Source organism: Odontesthes bonariensis, chromosome 18, assembly GCF_027942865.1.
Source record: "Odontesthes bonariensis isolate fOdoBon6 chromosome 18, fOdoBon6.hap1, whole genome shotgun sequence".
NCBI lineage: Eukaryota > Metazoa > Chordata > Actinopteri > Atheriniformes > Atherinopsidae > Odontesthes > Odontesthes bonariensis.
This window is the reverse complement of record NC_134523.1, coordinates 2,319,270-2,340,576: the sequence shown is the minus strand read 5'-3', so window position 1 is coordinate 2,340,576 and position 21,307 is coordinate 2,319,270. Positions and strand designations below refer to the sequence as shown.

Here is a 21,307-nt window from a genome sequence, read left to right as displayed (position 1 = left end):
ACAACGAAAAGAACACAACACGTTTGTGTTGTTGATGTCTTCATTAGCGCTTAAATCTATTTCATTTCATGGAAACCCTCCCATCAGGTGTGCTTCTTTATCTACAAATAAACCACATTTTATCCCATTTTCAATCTTAAATTAAACTATTAAAAAATCCTTTTAAAGCTGCACCGTAATCAAACATTCGAGGCTGCAACAATCCCAAATAAAAGCTGAACTGGAGGTCAGTGAGGGCCTAGTAACAAATTAGATTTCCCTTTGGGATAAAGTTTTGTTTTCCATTTAATTAAATTGTAATTTAATTCCACAACAAACTCTTCCTCGGTCACAATTACCAATATTAATGATACCATTTGTATATTTATGGATCATTTTTAATTATATTTTCCTGGTAATTAGATTAGATTTGATTGTACTTTATTTATCCCACAACGGGGAAATTCACTTGTCACAGCAGCAACAACAGACATGAAACAAGAAATTAAAAAAGAGAAAACATTTTTTTAAAGAGAAAAGCAAGTACTAAAAAGTAAAGTGACCTAGTATAAATAATATTGCACATTGTGAAGTTGAAATGAATAAAATATAAATAATACGGGTAAAGAAAAATCCATCATTAAAAGTAAAATATAGAGTTTAAATGATCATTTTCACTTCATTTGAGTGTTTTTATGTACATTAATTATATTACTGTTTTAAGTGTTTCTTTTTCCTTTTGTACAAAGTTGCTTAAAATGACAACATTTACCTTTAAAAACCACCTGGTTCCACCTGGTTCTACACACCTTCTAACAGCCCTACTTTCAGTTAACCTCTTCACACACCTCTGTGTGTCGGAGGAGGTTATATTGAATGAGGAATCCCATAAATTAAAGCTCCTCTGGGAGCTGGAGTTCAGATGTTTTTGCAGTTTTTTGGGCACCGCCCCCCCCTCTCACTCCGCGAGCACCTCTGGGATCACTGACCCGCCGCTGGATCCCCCGCTGCGGGTTAGTGCAGGGGAAGCCCGGTCAGTGGTGGCGGAGGGGTACAACGTGACCTGACAACAAGGAACCTCCGGGAAAACCGTCAGTCCTGAACTATGTGCGGCGGAGTGGGGGTCCGGCAGGGGGGTTCCCGCCCAGCGACACGAAGAGGAGGAAGAGGAGGAGCGCCTTCCAACACAAACACGCGAAGAAGTATGGTATGGTATGTTTTTATTTGAACAGGGACAGTGTACTATAAACATTGACCTTGAGGAAAGATGCTTTGTACCAGCTTATAGCAGGAAATGCTCATTTCCACCTGTAGTCCCTGCTGGGCAGGTTGGTATAACAAATCTGATGCTCAAAGGTATATGAGCACATGACCATTTCACCATACATTTTCCACATATAAATAACTATTATTTAATTTAATACACAATACAAGTTGTTCCACTTTGTTTTTTTCCCAGAAATATTTAATTGAAGTTTTCCACAGTGAAAAATAAAAAGATACAACAAACTAAACAAGCTTTGTTTAATTCCCCATCCCTCTCTATTTGTCCGGGGACAAGAACAAGGTGAAGGTGACCCAACCAGCAGAAAAACTGAAAAGAAAGAAAAAAAAAAAATATATATATATATATATAAATAATAATAATAAAGAAATATATATATATAAAAATAAAAAATGATAAAAAATAAAAAATAAAAAGTTGTTCCACTTTTTGCATGAATATACTAAATGAAAAATAAAAAACATCTCTCACACACAACATTCACTCTCTTTGGTCCAAGTGACGGAGAGAAGCGGCCGTCGGGAACCCCCCTGCGGCCGGAGGGGACCCCCGCCGCGTCTGGGAGGCGGAGACGGGACCCCCGCTGACGTCAGAGGGCCTGTCTGTTTCCTGCAATAGAAAGTGAGCCAGAAGGTGAAGGCAGCCGCGGAGCCGAACCCTCCGCCACTGAAGGTGCGCTCCCGCCGTGGCACGAGCCGAAGCCGCACCTGTGAGTACCAGCCTCCCTGCACGCGGACACGCACCCGCACCCGCTTCCGTCGTCCGGGTCTCGGCCCGCCGTGAACTCCGGGGTGCAGCCCGGCACGCGGGCGGGGTTTGCGCCACTGTTGTTTTTTTTCTGAGGCTCGTGCAGCGCAGCAACCCTGGACCGTAGGTGCGCGTGCTCGTAAAGCGCGTGTGGGTGTCGGTCGTCCTGTTGGAGCTGCAGACAGAGAGGGGGTTTTCCCTGACTCCGCCCTCCTTCTCTGGGCGTTCACGTGTTGCAACAGGCACCGAAACACGCCATTCCCACGCGCGCGCGGGCGCGCTGGAAATCCGTGCACGCGTGGTGTAGGACTAACGGACGCGGTTGCATAATTCTCGCGGTGTTTCCTCAGGTGTGAGCGGAAACCATCCCTGCGGTCACTTTTTGCACCTTTTCCTCCGGTGTCAGCGTCGTGGGTGTTTCCTCAAACACGCGCGCACATGCACACGCACGCTCCTGAGAGGCGGGATGTGTCTGGATGCAGGCGGCAGGTGAGTCTGACTCCGCGCCGCAGAGATGCTCCGGGAGGTGATGTCATTGCAGCGGCCACATGTAGCACGCACGGAGCCGCGCGCGTCCAATCGGCTGTAGTAAGAGTTATGTAATAGTGAGGGGAGACAAAGACGTGCTGCAGCGAGTTTGTTCTGGGGGAGATGCTGCGGCTGAGGGGGGCTTCAGATATGTGTTCATGAGCGTGAGATTTCCTGCGTCCGCAGAGCTGAGGCGGCTGTTGGGCTCATCAGGTAGCTCTGAAACCCTGTTAGAGCTCATCGGGTAGCTCTGAAACCCTGTTAGAGCTCATCGGGTAGCTCTGAAACCCTCTGAGCTCATCAGGTAGCTCTGAGACCCTGTTAGAGCTCATCGGGTAGCTCTGAGACCCTGTTAGAGCTCATCAGGTAGCTCTGAGACCCTGTTAGAGCTCATCGGGTAGCTCTGAGACCCTGTTAGAGCTCATCGGGTAGCTCTGAAACCCTGTTAGAGCTCATCGGGTAGCTCTGAGACCCTGTTAGAGCTCATCGGGTAGCTCTGAAACCCTGTTAGAGCTCATCGGGTAGCTCTGAAACCCTGTTAGAGCTCATCGGGTAGCTCCGAAACCCTGTTAGAGCTCATCGGGTAGCTCCGAGACCCTGTTAGAGCTCATCGGGTAGCTCTGAAACCCTGTTAGAGCTCATCGGGTAGCTCCGAAACCCTGTTAGAGCTCATCGGGTAGCTCCGAGACCCTGTTAGAGCTCATCGGGTAGCTCCGAAACCCTGTTAGAGCTCATCGGGTAGCTCCGAGACCCTGTTAGAGCTCATCGGGTAGCTCTGAGACCCTGTTAGAGCTCATCGGGTAGCTCTGAGACCCTGTTAGAGCTCATCAGGTAGATCCGAAACCCTGTTAGAGCTCATCGGGTAGATCCGAAACCCTGTTAGAGCTCATCGGGTAGATCCGAAACCCTGTTAGAGCTCATCGGGTAGCTCTGAGACCCTGTTAGAGCTCATCAGGTAGCTCTGAGACCCTGTGAGCTCATCAGGTAGATCTGAAACCCTGTTAGAGCTCATCAGGTAGCTCTGAAACCCTGTTAGAGCTCATCAGGTAGCTCCGAAACCCTCTGAGCTCATCAGGGAGCTCTGAGACCCTGTTTGGGCTCATCAGGTAGCTCTGAGACCCTGTTAGTGCTCATCGGGGAGCTCTGAGACCCTGTTAGAGCTCATCAGGTAGCTTCGAAACCCTCTGAGCTCATCAGGTAGCTCTGAAACCCTGTTAGAGCTCATCAGGTAGCTCCGAAACCCTCTGAGCTCATCGGGTAGCTCTGAAACCCTGTTAGAGCTCATCGGGGAGCTCTGAAACCCTGTTAGAGCTCATCGGGTAGCTCTGAAACCCTCTGAGCTCATCAGGTAGCTCTGAGACCCTGTTAGAGCTCATCAGGTACCTCTGAAACCCTCTGAGCTCATCAGGTAGCTCTGAGACCCTGTTAGAGCTCATCGGGTAGCTCTGAGACCCTGTTAGAGCTCATCAGGTAGATCCGAAACCCTGTTAGAGCTCATCGGGTAGATCCGAAACCCTGTTAGAGCTCATCAGGTAGCTCCGAAACCCTGTGAGCTCATCAGGTAGATCTGAAACCCTGTTAGAGCTCATCAGGTAGCTCTGAAACCCTGTTAGAGCTCATCAGGTAGCTCCGAAACCCTCTGAGCTCATCAGGGAGCTCTGAGACCCTGTTTGGGCTCATCAGGTAGCTCTGAGACCCTGTTAGTGCTCATCGGGTAGCTCTGAAACCCTGTTAGAGCTCATCGGGTAGCTCTGAGACCCTGTTAGAGCTCATCAGGTAGCTCTGAAACCCTCTGAGCTCATCGGGTAGCTCTGAAACCCTGTTAGAGCTCATCGGGTAGCTCTGAGACCCTGTTAGAGCTCATCAGGTAGCTCTGAAACCCTGTTAGAGCTCATCGGGTAGATCTGAAACCCTGTTAGAGCTCATCGGGTAGCTCTGAAACCCTGTTAGAGCTCATCGGGGAGCTCTGAGACCCTGTTAGAGCTCATCAGGTAGCTCTGAAACCCTGTTAGAGCTCATCAGGGAGCTCTGAGACCCTGTTAGAGCTCATCAGGTAGCTCTGAGACCCTGTTAGAGCTCATCAGGTAGCTCTGAGACCCTGTTAGAGCTCATCAGGTAGCTCTGAAACCCTGTTAGAGCTCATCGGGTAGATCTGAAACCCTGTTAGAGCTCATCGGGTAGCTCTGAAACCCTGTTAGAGCTCATCGGGTAGCTCTGAGACCCTCTGAGCTCATCAGGGAGCTCTGAGACCCTGTTTGGGCTCACCAGGTAGCTCTGAGACCCTGTTAGTGCTCATCGGGTAGCTCTGAAACCCTGTTAGAGCTCATCGGGTAGCTCTGAGACCCTGTTAGAGCTCATCAGGTAGTTCTGAAACCCTCTGAGCTCATCGGGTAGCTCTGAAACCCTGTTAGAGCTCATCGGGTAGCTCTGAGACCCTGTTAGAGCTCATCAGGTAGCTCTGAAACCCTGTTAGAGCTCATCGGGTAGATCTGAAACCCTGTTAGAGCTCATCGGGTAGCTCTGAAACCCTGTTAGAGCTCATCGGGGAGCTCTGAGACCCTGTTAGAGCTCATCAGGTAGCTCTGAAACCCTGTTAGAGCTCATCAGGGAGCTCTGAGACCCTGTTAGAGCTCATCAGGTAGCTCTGAGACCCTGTTAGAGCTCATCAGGTAGCTCTGAGACCCTGTTAGAGCTCATCGGGTAGCTCTGAAACCCTGTTAGAGCTCATCGGGTAGATCTGAAACCCTGTTAGAGCTCATCAGGTACCTCTGAGACCCTGTTAGAGCTCATCAGGTACCTCTGAGACCCTGTTAGAGCTCATCGGGTAGATCTGAAACCCTGTTAGAGCTCATCGGGTAGCTCTGAGACCCTGTTAGAGCTCATCAGGTAGATCTGAAACCCTGTTAGAGCTCATCAGGTAGCTCTGAAACCCTGTTAGAGCTCATCAGGTAGCTCTGAGACCCTGTTAGAGCTCATCAGGTAGCTCTGAGACCCTGTTAGAGCTCATCGGGTAGCTCTGAGACCCTGTTAGAGCTCATCAAGTAGATCTGAAACCCTGTTAGAGCTCATCAGGTAGCTCTGAAACCCTGTTAGAGCTCATCAGGTAGCTCTGAGACCCTGTTAGAGCTCATCAGGTAGCTCTGAGACCCTGTTAGAGCTCATCAGGTAGCTCTGAAACCCTGTTAGAGCTCATCAGGTAGCTCTGAGACCCTGTTAGAGCTCATCAGGTAGCTCTGAAACCCTGTTAGAGCTCATCAGGGAGCTCTGAGACCCTGTTAGAGCTCATCAGGTAGCTCTGAGACCCTGTTAGAGCTCATCAGGTAGCTCTGAAACCCTGTTAGAGCTCATCGGGGAGCTCTGAGACCCTGTTAGAGCTCATCGGGTAGATCTGAGACCCTGTGTGAGCTCATCGATCCTCTTTGTCTCCTGCAGATGAACCCCGGCCGTGGCTCAGGAGTCGACGCGCTGCAAGGTTAAAATCCCCCAGGATGCACCTGTGAACTGGAAAGATGCCACGCACCAAACAGAACAACCCCAAAAACCTCAAAGGTGAGTCTGCTGCTGGGCTGGTGGGTTGATGTGGGCGCAGTTCTGGTTCCTGGCGTGCACGTCTGACCGGGCCGGGTCTGTACGAGGCGTCCTGGGCGGCCTCACCATCAGTTCTGCTGTGATGGAAACGCAGAGTTGTTGTTTTCCTGAGCTGAAGCTGGCGTTTGTTTCCTGTTGCCATGGCACTGTATCTGTAAACATGGCTTCAGTGTACACGTGCACGCGCCGTGTTGTGCTGCCTTAGTGCCATAAAGCCAAAAACAACAGCTCTGTTGTGATGTATGTGTGATGTTTGCTTGACACGGGATTTTCCATCTGTCACAACCACCGAGGGGTTGAAACAGAAACTGGAACTTTGTTGTTATTTATGTTGCATATTCCAACAGGATGAGTTGATTATCGTGTATAGAGAACATCATGTGACTTTTAAGTGTTTTAGTTTAAAGTAATTTCCCTCTCAAGCTGCTTTAGTGGTGAGTTAAATGTGAAACTAACTGGTTAAATCAAATCAAATCAAATTTATTTGTAGCACATTTCATGTACAGAACAATTCAAAGTGCTTTACATAAAATAAAAGCATTGCAACAGGGAGTGTAAGAAGCATTAAAAATACATAAAAGAATATAAAGAGAAACAAATTAAATCATTTAAATGAATTTAAAAACCAGCAACAGTCCAGATAAGTTCAAAGATATCGTGCAGATTTCATGCATAGACACATGAGAACAGAAATGTCTTTAACCTGGATTTAAAAATGTCTCCATTTGGTGAAAGTTTAATCTCCACTGGCAGTTTGTTCCACTTGTTTGCAGCATAACAGCTAAATGCTGCTTCTCCATGTTTAGTCTGGACTCTGGACTGGACCAGCTGACCTGAGTCCTTGGATCTAAGAGCTCTGCTGGCTTTATATTCTCTGAACAGATCACAGATTGTAAACCATCAGCAGGCTTTTAAAATCTATTCTGTGACTGACTGGAAGCCAGAGTAAAGATTTTAAAGCTGCTGTGATGTGTTCAGATCTCTTAGTCCGGGTTAAAACTCCAGCAGCAGCGTTCTGGATGAGCTGCAGATGTTTAATGCTCTTTGTGGGAAGTCCAGTTCAAAGAGCGTTACAGTGATGGAGTCTGCTGGAGATGAATGCATGGAGGAGTTTCTCCTGGTCTTTTTGGGAGAGGAAACCTTTAATTCTGTTGATGTTTCTGAGATGGTAAAAAGCTGCCTTGGTGACAGCTTTGATGTGGCTGCTGAAAGTCAGATCTGAGTCCATCAACACTCCGAGGTTACGAACTTGGTCAGTGATTGTAAGGGCCCGAGTCTCAAGATATTTACCAACGCTGACCCTCTTCTCTTTGCTCCCAAACAGAATGATCTCAGTTTGGTCTTCATTTAATTGTAGAAAATTCTCTCTCATCCAGGTGTTTACTTCCTCCAGACACTGACACAGTACGTCTGCTGGGCTGCAGTCGCCATGGTGACAGAGACACATAAAGTTGTGTATCGTCTGCATAACTGTGATAATTGATGTTAAAGTTCTGCAATATCTGACCCAAAGGGAGCATATACAAGTTAAACAGAAGAGGTCCAAGAATTGACCCCTGGGGGACTCCACAAGTCATGGCCACTCGCTCAGATTCATAGCTGCCAGTAGTAACAAAATAACTCCGGCCTTCTAAGTAGGACCTGAACCAGTTAAGGACTAGTTAAGATGACTAGTGAAGCCAATGCACCTGAACTTCTAACCTCAGGCCAAAACCCTGAAAGATTAAGACACTCTTACTCCATATTTATTAATGTTTAATTTGCTTATTTTTCATACCAAAACCAGAGCTGACGAGATTTAAACTGAACAGCGAAGATGCATTTTTTGTTTGTTTTGTTTTGTTTTTACCTCTTTTCCTGTCCAGCATTATGGTAGCAGAATTGTAATCTGAATACAGTTTATGCCAAACACATTTGCTATGCCAAGGGAAGCTTTATGAATGTAAAGCTTCCCTTGATGCCCATCAACACCTTATTTTTATTTATTTATTTTTGTTACAATACTTAACATGTGATAGTGCCGAACCGGAGGACAGGGAGAGCGAAGAAGGGAAAAAAAGGAACAGAAATGTGAAGAGACAAACATAAAAAACAATGAAAAATCAGGCAACCAGCTGCTACACCTTTAAAAACAAAACTGAAGACAATCCACGGCTTTTCACGGGAATCCAGCCTCAGAGGCACCAGGAGCACCTGTAGGCAGAGAACAAACACACAAACAAACAAAAAAAAGCACAAGCAGCAGCAATCTCATATAAAACAACTGTGGATACAGATAACCTTTAACCACAGGACAACACAAAAAGATACGTTTAAAGTTTGCTTTAAATCGGCTCGATAGTGTTATGAAAACACGGTTTCTGAGGCAGGATGTCGTGATAAATCAGTGTTCGTTCTCTCGTGTGTTCGTCACCTTCGTGGATTCACGGATCCTCGTGTTTGAACTGGAGTTTGAGGCTTCAGATCTCCGTCTGAGGCTCGTATCGAATCCAGCGTCTTGGTGGATGAGTGACGGAGGATCGGAGCGTCCCCGGTGGGAAAGCAGAGCCCTGATTGGCCGGGCGGATGTGGCGTTATGCTGACAGCCGACAGCTTTGCGTGTCAGCAGACGTTTGCAGTTCACAGACGGTGGAATCCGTGGCATTAACACGCCGAGTGTGAAAATGTGCAGCCCCCTCTGTTTGTCGAGCACATAAACGCTTCCTGTCTGCGGGTCTTTTCTTTCGAATCGCTCGGACAAACAACATAAATAATTCAGCTCAGAGGACTGGATGTCTTTGCCCAGCAGAGGAGGGAGGAGACGGCGGCCCAGTGATGCTCGATTTGCTTTCAGTGACTCAGAGTTCATTCACATAACGGGCACCGAAGGGACATCCAGTATAAGTGACAGTAGAATGCTTAAATATTAGGATTTAAAGCCTTTTTTCCTTGTTTTTGGTCTCTTTGGATCAACATCTCTGACAACTGTTAACCAATCGGTAGAGTCAATACTCGATTTGGTGCAAAGATTAAACAGGTCCAACTTCTCCAAGCGTGCTATCACATGCAAAACGTGCACAATGTGCTTAGAAAAGATCTAATACTTCGGTTTTATAACGGGGGAAAAGGTTTCTTATCGTTGTTTTTTAAAATTTTAAAATTTATTTTATTTTTTATTGTTTTTTATTTATTTATTTATTTAATTGTTAAATTTATTTATTTTTTATTTCTCGGCTTCTTAACAACATCGGGACAACAGAGACGAGGACGAGGAGACTTTCTGCCACTTTAACTCTCTCTGAGTTCTGATTGTACAGGAAACTGGAGCTGAAATCACAGCACAGATGTTTTCTTTAGCTTGAGGCGGGGGTCATCAGGTGATTCTCACAAAGCAGGATGCAAGTGTGCCTTGATGTCGACTTAAATATGCAAATTAAAACACTAGGCGAGGCATTAAAAGCACGAGGCGACTGTGGGAAGAAAAAACTCCTTTTTAACAGGAAGAAACCTCCATCAGAACCAGAACCAGAAACCATCTGCCTGGACCAGCTGGGGCTGAGAGGACAGGAAAGAGGGGACAACAAGCAGCGTAACACCAGGCCAGAGACACCTGCTGAGAGGGAGAAACACAAGTTAATGACAACAATGATGTCACATGTACATGGAGAGGTGCATCATGGGAGCTCCCCCAGCAGGCTGGGCCTATAGCAGCTTAACTATGGGATGTTTCAGGGTCAGCTGAGCCATCCCTAACTATAAGCTTTATCAGGAAGGAAAGTTTTAAGCCTGGTCTTACAGGTAGAGAGGGGCCTGATAACTGAAGGCTCTGCCTCCCAAACTGGCAGCTGGTTCCACAGAGAGGGGCCTGATAACTGAAGGCTCTGCCTCCCAAACTGGCAGCTGGTTCCACAGAGAGGGGCCTGATAACTGAAGGCTCTGCCTCCCAAACTGGCAGCTGGTTCCACAGAGAGGGGCCTGATAACTGAAGGCTCTGCCTCCCAAACTGGCAGCTGGTTCCTCAGAGAGGAGCCTGATAACTGAAGGCTCCGCCTCCCAAACTGGCAGCTGGTCCCACAGAGAGGGGCCTGATAACTGAAGGCTCCGCCTCCCAAACTGGCAGCTGGTTTCACAGAGAGGGGCCTGATAACTGAAGGCTCCGCCTCCCAAACTGGCAGCTGGTTCCACAGAGAGGGGCCTGATAACTGAAGGCTCTGCCTCCCAAACTGGCAGCTGGTTCCACAGAGAGGGGCCTGATAACTGAAGGCTCTGCCTCCCAAATTGGCAGCCGGTTCCACAGAGAGGGGCCTGATAACTGAAGGCTCTGCCTCCCAAACTGGCAGCCGGTTCCACAGAGAGGGGCCTGATAACTGAAGGCTCTGCCTCCCAAACTGGCAGCTGGTTCCACAGAGAGGGGCCTGATAACTGAAGGCTCTGCCTCCCAAACCGGCAGCTGGTTCCACAGAGAGGGGCCTGATAACTGAAGGCTCTGCCTCCCAAACTGGCAGCTGGTTCCACAGAGAGGGGCCTGATAACTGAAGGCTCTGCCTCCCAAACCGGCAGCTGGTTCCACAGAGAGGGGCCTGATAACTGAAGGCTCTGCCTCCCAAACCGGCAGCTGGTTCCACAGAGAGGGGCCTGATAACTGAAGGCTCTGCCTCCCAAACTGGCAGCTGGTTCCACAGAGAGGGGCCTGATAACTGAAGGCTCTGCCTCCCAAACTGGCAGCTGGTTCCACAGAGAGGGGCCTGATAACTGAAGGCTCTGCCTCCCAAACTGGCAGCTGGTTCCACAGAGAGGGGCCTTATAACTGAAGGCTCTGCCTCCCAAACTGGCAGCTGGTTCCACAGAGAGGGGCCTGATAACTGAAGGCTCTGCCTCCCAAACTGGCAGCTGGTTCCACAGAGAGGGGCCTGATAACTGAAGGCTCTGCCTCCCAAACTGGCAGCTGGTTCCACAGAGAGGGGCCTGATAACTGAAGGCTCTGCCTCCCAAACTGGCAGCTGGTTCCACAGAGAGGGGCCTGATAACTGAAGGCTCTGCCTCCCAAACTGGCAGCTGGTTCCACAGAGAGGGGCCTGATAACTGAAGGCTCTGCCTCCCAAACTGGCAGCCGGTTCCACTGAGAGGGGCCTGATAACTGAAGGCTCTGCCTCCCAAACTGGCAGCTGGTTCCACAGAGAGGGGCCTGATAACTGAAGGCTCTGCCTCCCAAACTGGCAGCTGGTTCCACAGAGAGGGGCCTGATAACTGAAGGCTCTGCCTCCCAAACTGGCAGCTGGTTCCACAGAGAGGGGCCTGATAACTGAAGGCTCCGCCTCCCAAACTGGCAGCTGGTTCCACAGAGAGGGGCCTGATAACCGAAGGCTTCCTCTAACCTTTCGTTGCCTCGAACTCGCTGTGACTCGCCGTCCTGAGTCTGTTGAAATCTGAGCGGCCGGCTCACTTCCTCTTTACTCCAGAACTTGTTGAGGCATCTGTTTGGCTTCTTTTTGGCCTCCTGACGGAGTTCATCACCTCTCCGCTTCCTCCAGCTCACAGGAAATGATAATGTCATGGCGTGCTGTCACATGCTCGCCGGCTGAGGGGAAGTCTTTCCCTGAAACCAGAGAAATCCCCTGCAGCCGTCAGGCTGATTTAAAACTCTCTGCATCTCTGTTCTGAACACCACTGGAATTTAAAAGATGCCGTCTCTGAAATCTGACAAACTTTGTCCCACCTGGGTCATTTACAGTTCAATTATTTTACACTTTTTACATAACAAACATAAACAGGGAGGCTCATCAACCCAAATAACTGATCAATAAGAGACGATAATGTTTATTTTAAGGAAAACACGACACAGATGAGAACGTTTGTCTGTAAAATGTCAGAAGATGAAGAAAAACCTTTTCTAGAAGAGCTTAAAACAAGATGTTTGACACGTTCTTTGAGTTCAGATAAATTCCATCTACAGCAGCGAATAAATGATTCATATCAAGCAGGATTTTGCCTTATTTTAACATAACAAATAAAGAGAAAATTCCTGATTAAGGCCCACATTTAGCCAGAACAGATTAATCTCAGATTAAACCTGCTGATCAACAAAATAGGTGTTTTCAGAACATGTTTGATTTTCTTCAGAGAGTTGTTTGGCAGCTCAGAGCCACCGTAGGTGAAGGTATTATAATCCAAAACAACTTATTTATAGGTCGTATCGCCAACTAAGGAGGCTGCGATTTGATTAAATATTTCTGTATAAATTTAATTTAAAACGCAGCCTCACACCTGCCTTCAGGCGACGGAACAGGTTTCTCACACCATCTGAGTATTCTAAAGATGATTTCCAGGGTTATTTTCTCTAGTTTTAGTCATGGAAACTGGGCCTCTGACATCCTGAAACATCTGGAAACCAAACGGGGGAACCTTCAGATGTTATGGATCAGTGTTTTAGGTTTTTTAGGCTGTGAAGAAGTGAAAACGATCGTCTTCACTGGCTCCATTGAGCCTCACATATATATATATATATATATATATATATATATATATATATATATATATATATATATATATATATATATTTTTTTTTAAACATATTTTTATGAAGATTTTTCATTGACATTTAAACATGAACATTATATCCCCATCTGGCAATAATTATAATAAAAATAAATAAATAAAATAGAATAGAATAAAAATAAATAAACAGATAAACATACAATAAAACAAACAAAATTATATTAATGTAGATAAATAATGATTAATAAACCAAAATTAAATTCCAATGGGGTCACAGCAGTGCACAAATCGCAGAACTTGTACAGGTAATCACAGTTCAAGGTTGTGAGTTTCCAGAAAGTCCATGTAAGTGAGCAAAATTATTTTTCTTTTTTACAACATATGTTATTCTCTTCTCTAATATATGTTAACAGGACATTGAGCCTCATATTTACTAAATGTGACTGAAACAGACACATCAGTGTCGGTGTTCCAGCTCTCTGTGCACATTTTAAACCACTTTGGTTTAAAAAGCATGGAGGGATATTTTACAGCAGCGCTCTCACTGCATTCTGGTTGGTAGACGACCACAGATTTCCGTCACCTGTATTCTAACCACGAAGCTCCCGTCTGCTGTGCTCAGCTTCATGAATGACTGCAGGATCATTCAGATATCCCTTTCCTCTCCTGAGTGAGAACAACTCTTCCTCAGCAGTCTTTGCTGCAGACTTGTTGCTTCTGAGGAAAAATCAGAGTGAACTGAGCTGTGAATGTCCAGCAGAAAGAATCTGCTGATGAGCTGTTGAGTTTTGAAGGAGCATTAAAAGTAAAAAAAAAATCATCTGGAGGATCATTTTTCTGGCAGAAAAGTGAGAAAAAATAATCTTAAAAACTCATTTTATGTGCCAGCGATGTGAAGTTTGACTGGATTTATGACCGTAATGGTTATTAAATGTGTGTAAACTCACACATGAACTTTTATCTGGATGATGCTCACAGCTTCAGATTCATGTAAGCAGAAACTTATTTTAATCCAGGAACTTGTCTTTGAGGTTTAACACCTGGAGTTGCAGGTAGGAGACCGTCTGTGTGAGCGAGTGCAGGAAGGAGCAGGAAATCTAAACGAACCGAGGAAGGAAGTGCAAGTTTGTTTTGTTTCTGCTGCTCTGGGAGCAGGCCTGCTGTATTTTTAACTCAGTCCTAACAAACCGTCCCAGCCTGTAAACAGAAAGAGAGGAATCGCCATTCTTTGTCCTTTCTGTTACCCTGTGAGACGTGAAGAAGGAAAGCCCTGCTCTGTGAATCATTACCCCCCCCCCATGGGACATCTCTAATGAAACGTAACATTTTGATAAAAAAGAAAAATTTTACTGGTTTTACAGACTGTAACCCTCCTGCAGCAGACTTTAACCGTCCTGCAGCAGGCTGTAACCGTCCTACAGCAGGCTGTAACCGGCCTGCAGCAGACTTTAACCGGCCTGCAGCAGGCTGTAACCGTCCTGCAGCAGACTTTAACCGGCCTGCAGCAGGCTGTAACCGGCCTGCAGCAGACTGTAACCGTCCTGCAGCAGGCTGTAACCGTCCTGCAGCAGGCTGTAACCGTCCTGCAGCAGACTGTAACCGTCCTGCAGCAGACTGTAACCGTCCTGCAGCAGGCTGTAACCGTCCTGCAGCAGGCTGTAACCGTCCTACAGCAGGCTGTAACCGTCCTGCAGCAGGCTGTAACCGTCCTACAGCAGGCTGTAACCGTCCTGCAGCAGACTGTAACCGTCCTACAGCAGACTTTAACCGTCCTGCAGCAGACTTTAACCGGCCTGCAGCAGACTTTAACCGGCCTGCAGCAGACTGTAACCGGCCTGCAGCAGACTGTAACCGTCCTGCAGCAGACTGTAACCGTCCTGCAGCAGGCTGTAACCGTCCTACAGCAGGCTGTAACCGTCCTGCAGCAGACTGTAACCGTCCTACAGCAGACTGTAACCGTCCTGCAGCAGGCTGTAACCGTCCTGCAGCAGACTGTAACCGTCCTGCAGCAGGCTGTAACCGTCCTGCAGCAGACTGTAACCGTCCTGCAGCAGACTGTAACCGTCCTGCAGCAGGCTGTAACCGTCCTGCAGCAGGCTGTAACCGTCCTACAGCAGGCTGTAACCGTCCTGCAGCAGGCTGTAACCGTCCTACAGCAGGCTGTAACCGTCCTGCAGCAGGCTGTAACCGTCCTGCAGCAGGCTGTGACCGTCCTACAGCAGGCTGTAACCGTCTTGCAGCAGGCTGTAACCGTCCTGCAGCAGGCTGTAACCGTCCTGCAGCAGGCTGTAACCGGCCTGCAGCAGTCTGTAACCGTCCTGCAGCAGGCTGTAACCGTCCTACAGCAGATTTTAACCGGCCTGCAGCAGGCTGTAACCGTCCTGCAGCAGGCTGTAACCGTCCTACAGCAGATTTTAACCGGCCTGCAGCAGGCTGTAACCGTCCTGCAGCAGACTGTAACCCTCCTGCAGCAGACTGTAACCGTCCTACAGCAGATTTTAACCGGCCTGCAGCAGTCTGTAAACGTCCTGCAGCAGGCTGTAACCGTCCTACAGCAGATTTTAACCGGCCTGCAGCAGTCTGTAACCGTCCTGCAGCAGGCTGTAACCGTCCTACAGCAGATTTTAACCGGCCTGCAGCAGGCTGTAACCGTCCTGCAGCAGGCTGTAACCCTCCTGCAGCAGGCTGTAACCGTCCTACAGCAGGCTGTAACCGTCCTGCAGCAGTCTGTAACCGTCCTGCAGCAGGCTGTAACCGTCCTACAGCAGATTTTAACCGGCCTGCAGCAGGCTGTAACCGTCCTGCAGCAGGCTGTAACCGTCCTACAGCAGGCTGTAACCGTCCTGCAGCAGGCTGTGACCGTCCTGCAGCAGGCTGTAACCGTCCTGCAGCAGGCTGTAACCGGCCTGCAGCAGACTGTAACCGTCCTGCAGCAGGCTGTAACCGTCCTACAGCAGGCTGTAACCGTCCTACAGCAGGCTGTAACCGTCCTGCAGCAGGCTGTAACCCTCCTGCAGCAGGCTGTAACCGTCCTACAGCAGACTGTAACCGTCCTGCAGCAGGCTGTGACCGTCCTACAGCAGGCTGTAACCGTCCTGCAGCAGGCTGTAACCGTCCTACAGCAGGCTGTAACCGTCCTGCAGCAGGCTGTGACCGTCCTACAGCAGGCTGTAACCGTCTTGCAGCAGGCTGTAACCGTCCTACAGCAGGCTGTAACCGTCCTGCAGCAGTCTGTAACCGTCCTGCAGCAGACTGTAACCGTCCTGCAGCAGGCTGTAACCGTCCTGCAGCAGGCTGTAACCGTCCTACAGCAGATTTTAACCGGCCTGCAGCAGGCTGTAACCGGCCTGCAGCAGGCTGTAACCGTCCTACAGCAGGCTGTAACCGTCCTACAGCAGGCTGTAACCGTCCTGCAGCAGGCTGTAACCCTCCTGCAGCAGGCTGTAACCGTCCTACAGCAGACTGTAACCGTCCTGCAGCAGACTGTAACCGTCCTGCAGCAGGCTGTAACCGTCCTGCAGCAGGCTGTAACCGGCCTGCAGCAGGCTGTAACCGGCCTGCAGCAGGCTGTAACCGGCCTGCAGCAGGCTGTAACCGGCCTGCAGACTTTAACCGTCCTACAGCAGGCTGTAACCGTCCTGCAGCAGGCTGTAACCGGCCTGCAGACTTTAACCGTCCTACAGCAGGCTGTAACCGGCCTGCAGACTTTAACCGTCCTGCAGCAGGCTGTAACCGGCCTGCAGACTTTAACCGTCCTGCAGCAGGCTGTAACCGTCCTGCAGCAGGCTGTAACCGTCCTGCAGCAGACTGTAACCGGCCTGCAGACTTTAACCGTCCTACAGCAGGCTGTAACCGGCCTGCAGACTTTAACCGTCCTACAGCAGGCTGTAACCGGCCTGCAGACTTTAACCGTCCTACAGCAGGCTGTAACCGGCCTGCAGACTTTAACCGTCCTGCAGCAGGCTGTAACCGGCCTGCAGACTTTAACCGTCCTACAGCAGGCTGTAACCGTCCTGCAGCAGACTGTAACCGTCCTGCAGCAGACTGTAACCCTCCTGCAGCAGGCTGTAACCGTCCTGCAGCAGACTGTAACCCTCCTGCAGCAGGCTGTAACCGTCCTGCAGCAGACTGTAACCCTCCTGCAGCAGACTGTAACCCTCCTGCAGCAGGCTGTAACCGTCCTGCAGCAGACTGTAACCCTCCTGCAGCAGGCTGTAACCGTCCTGCAGCAGACTGTAACCGGCCTGCAGCAGACTGTAACCGTCCTGCAGCAGACTGTAACCGTCCTGCAGCAGGCTGTAACCGGCCTGCAGACTGTAACCGTCCTGCAGCAGGCTGTAACCGGCCTGCAGACTGTAACCGTCCTGCAGTAGGCTGTAACCGTCCTGCAGCAGGCTGTAACCGTCCTGCAGCAGGCTGTAACCGGCCTGCAGACTTTAACCGTCCTACAGCAGGCTGTAACCGTCCTGCAGCAGGCTGTAACCGGCCTGCAGACTTTAACCGTCCTACAGCAGGCTGTAACCGGCCTGCAGACTTTAACCGTCCTGCAGCAGGCTGTAACCGGCCTGCAGACTTTAACCGTCCTGCAGCAGGCTGTAACCGTCCTGCAGCAGGCTGTAACCGGCCTGCAGACTTTAACCGTCCTACAGCAGGCTGTAACCGGCCTGCAGACTTTAACCGTCCTACAGCAGGCTGTAACCGGCCTGCAGACTGTAACCCTCCTGCAGCAGGCTGTAACCGTCCTGCAGCAGACTGTAACCGGCCTGCAGCAGACTGTAACCGTCCTGCAGCAGACTGTAACCGTCCTGCAGCAGGCTGTAACCGGCCTGCAGACTGTAACCGTCCTGCAGCAGGCTGTAACCGGCCTGCAGACTGTAACCGTCCTGCAGTAGGCTGTAACCGTCCTGCAGCAGGCTGTAACCGTCCTGCAGCAGGCTGTAACCGTCCTGCAGACTTTAACCGTCCTGCAGCAGGCTGTAACCGTCCTGCAGCAGGCTGTAACCGGCCTGCAGACTTTAACCGTCCTACAGCAGGCTGTAACCGGCCTGCAGACTTTAACCGTCCTGCAGCAGGCTGTAACCGGCCTGCAGACTTTAACCGTCCTACAGCAGGCTGTAACCGGCCTGCAGACTTTAACCGTCCTGCAGACTTTAACCGTCCTGCAGCAGGCTGTAACCGTCCTGCAGCAGGCTGTAACCGGCCTGCAGACTTTAACCGTCCTACAGCAGGCTGTAACCGGCCTGCAGACTTTAACCGTCCTACAGCAGGCTGTAACCGGCCTGCAGACTTTAACCGTCCTGCAGCAGGCTGTAACCGGCCTGCAGACTTTAACCGTCCTGCAGCAGACTGTAACCCTCCTGCAGCAGGCTGTAACCGTCCTGCAGCAGACTGTAACCCTCCTGCAGCAGACTGTAACCCTCCTGCAGCAGGCTGTAACCGTCCTGCAGCAGACTGTAACCCTCCTGCAGCAGGCTGTAACCGGCCTGCAGCAGACTGTAACCGTCCTGCAGCAGACTGTAACCGTCCTGCAGCAGGCTGTAACCGTCCTGCAGCAGGCTGTAACCGTCCTGCAGCAGGCTGTAACCGTCCTGCAGCAGGCTGTAACCGGCCTGCAGACTGTAACCGTCCTGCAGCAGGCTGTAACCGGCCTGCAGACTGTAACCGTCCTGCAGCAGGCTGTAACCGTCCTGCAGCAGGCTGTAACCGTCCTGCAGCAGGCTGTAACCGGCCTGCAGACTTTAACCGTCCTACAGCAGGCTGTAACCGTCCTGCAGCAGGCTGTAACCGGCCTGCAGACTTTAACCGTCCTACAGCAGGCTGTAACCGGCCTGCAGACTTTAACCGTCCTACAGCAGGCTGTAACCGGCCTGCAGACTTTAACCGTCCTACAGCAGGCTGTAACCGGCCTGCAGACTTTAACCGTCCTACAGCAGGCTGTAACCGGCCTGCAGACTTTAACCGTCCTGCAGCAGGCTGTAACCGGCCTGCAGACTTTAACCGTCCTACAGCAGGCTGTAACCGTCCTGCAGCAGACTGTAACCGTCCTGCAGCAGACTGTAACCCTCCTGCAGCAGGCTGTAACCGTCCTGCAGCAGACTGTAACCCTCCTGCAGCAGGCTGTAACCGTCCTGCAGCAGACTGTAACCCTCCTGCAGCAGACTGTAACCCTCCTGCAGCAGGCTGTAACCGTCCTGCAGCAGACTGTAACCCTCCTGCAGCAGGCTGTAACCGTCCTGCAGCAGACTGTAACCCTCCTGCAGCAGGCTGTAACCGTCCTGCAGCAGACTGTAACCGGCCTGCAGCAGACTGTAACCGTCCTGCAGCAGACTGTAACCGTCCTGCAGCAGGCTGTAACCGTCCTGCAGCAGGCTGTAACCGGCCTGCAGACTGTAACCGTCCTGCAGCAGGCTGTAACCGGCCTGCAGACTGTAACCGGCCTGCAGCAGACTGTAACCGTCCTGCAGCAGACTGTAACCGTCCTGCAGCAGGCTGTAACCGGCCTGCAGACTGTAACCGTCCTACAGCAGACTGTAACCGTCCTGCAGCAGGCTGTAACCGTACTGCAGCAGACTGTAACCGTCCTGCAGCAGGCTGTAACCGGCCTGCAGACTGTAACCGTCCTACAGCAGACTGTAACCGTCCTGCAGCAGACTGTAACCGTCCTGCAGCAGACTGTAACCGTCCTACAGCAGACTGTAACCGTCCTGCAGCAGACTGTAACCGTCCTGCAGCAGACTGTAACCGTCCTGCAGCAGACTTTAACCGTCCTGCAGCAGACTGTAAAGGCTGAGTTATACTTCTTTTAACTGCCCTTGCGCTTTCTTCTTGCGTTTATGTAAATGGCTCGAGACGTTTATGCTTCATTTTGCTTTGTCGGCGGTTGCGTGTGCTGCATGGCGATTCACTGCCAGGACAGTAGGTGGAGTAGCGGGTTTTTTCAATGACAAGCCTACTATGATGAAAGGAAATTCACCGCCAGGACCTCTTCGAGTGATTCATGCTTCTTCTTCTTGTAAACAGCCGGTATTTTGTCAGATTTTCAACACTTTGGGGGTCTAAACGACTACTTTCTTGCCTGAAAATGTTTCAAATGTTGCTAAAGTTATATATTTACAGAGTTTATAGCTTAAGAGAAATCAACTTTTCAGGCTGGCTGATTTCGGCTCGGACAGGAGTGAAGTGCACTGTGTGTAAACGCTCTGCATACTGTCAGATCGATGAGTATGCCGTTTTCAAGTTGTAGGCTTGCGTCTTTTCTTGCGTGAAGTTTAGAAAAATGAGCTGACACACGCAAGCTTGCAATGGGGGGCTTGCAACCGCGCAAGGGCTTGCGTTTCTCCTTGCGTCTTGCTTTGCGTCTTGCGTTACCGACTATAAACCAGGTTTAACCGTCCTGCAGCAGGCTGTAACCGTCCTGCAGCAGGCTGTAACCCTCCTGCAGCAGGCTGTAACCGTCCTGCAGCAGGCTGTAACCGTCCTGCAGCAGACTGTAACCGTCCTACAGCAGGCTGTAACCGTCCTGCAGCAGGCTGTAACCGTCCTGCAGCAGACTGTAACCGTCCTGCAGCAGGCTGTAACCGTCCTGCAGCAGACTGTAACCGTCCTGCAGCAGACTTTAACCGTCCTGCAGCAGGCTGTAACCGTCCTGCAGCAGACTTTAACCGTCCTACAGCAGACTTTAACCGTCCTACAGCAGGCTGTAACCGTCCTGCAGCAGACTGTAACCGTCCTACAGCAGACTTTAACCGTCCTGCAGCAGACTGTAACCGTCCTGCAGCAGGCTGTAACCGTCCTGCAGCAGACTTTAACCGTCCTGCAGCAGGCTGTAACCGTCCTGCAGCAGACTTTAACCGTCCTGCAGCAGACTGTAACCGTCCTGCAGCAGGCTGTAACCGTCCTGCAGCAGACTGTAACCGTCCTGCAGCAGACTTTAACCGTCCTGCAGCAGGCTGTAACCGTCCTGCAGCAGACTTTAACCGTCCTGCAGCAGGCTGTAACCGTCCTGCAGCAGGCTGTAACCGTCCTGCAGCAGACTGTAACCGTCCTGCAGCAGGCTGTAACCGTCCTGCAGCAGGCTGTAACCGTCCTGCAGCAGACTGTAACCGTCCTACAGCAGACTGTAACCGTCCTACAGCAGGCTGTAACCGTCCTGCAGCAGGCTGTAACCGTCCTGCAGCAGACTTTAACCGTCCTACAGCAGGCTGTAACCGTCCTGCAGCAGGCTGTAACCGTCCTGCAGCAGACTGTAACCGGCCTGCAGCAGACTGTAACCGGCCTGCAGCAGGCTGTAACCGTCCTGCAGCAGACTGTAACCAGATCATGTTTGTGTGCACCGTCAGGAAATGTGACGCAGTTTGTGGGCAGCGATGCAAGAAGAGAGGAACTCCTGAACCTCTGTTTACTTTGTCACACAGCTGGTCTGTGGTGCAGCGGTTTCCCCTGCAGAGACACATCAGCAGAAACACACCAAACAGTTTGTTTGGTTCTGTTTGGTTTTAAATGTTGTTTCCAAACTGCATTTTTGCTTTCTGTGTACAGTGAATATGTGAAGGATGAAGAATAAATGAGGAAAAAGTCAAATAATCTTAAAACTCACAAATTAGAGACCCATAAAGAGGTCTTTGTTAGACTTCTGTGTGTTTCAGCTGAGAAAGTTTAGACTTTAAAGTCAAACTCTTTCCTCTGACCAAGAAGGCTGTTGCTTAG

At 50.0% G+C, this 21,307-nt stretch overlaps 1 protein-coding gene across 1 annotated transcript in view; it reads left to right on the top strand.

Moving 5' to 3' along the window:
* The first annotated feature begins 1,864 nt into the window (after positions 1-1,864).
* hivep1 (HIVEP zinc finger 1) overlaps positions 1,865-21,307 on the top strand; it is an 85,726-nt gene continuing 66,283 nt past the window's right edge. Inside the window, exons 1-2 of the mRNA XM_075450501.1 lie at positions 1,865-1,973; positions 5,972-6,088. Coding sequence (XP_075306616.1) covers positions 6,049-6,088 — 40 coding nt within the window. The 5' untranslated portion in view covers positions 1,865-1,973; positions 5,972-6,048. The remainder of the gene's footprint in view (positions 1,974-5,971; positions 6,089-21,307) is intronic.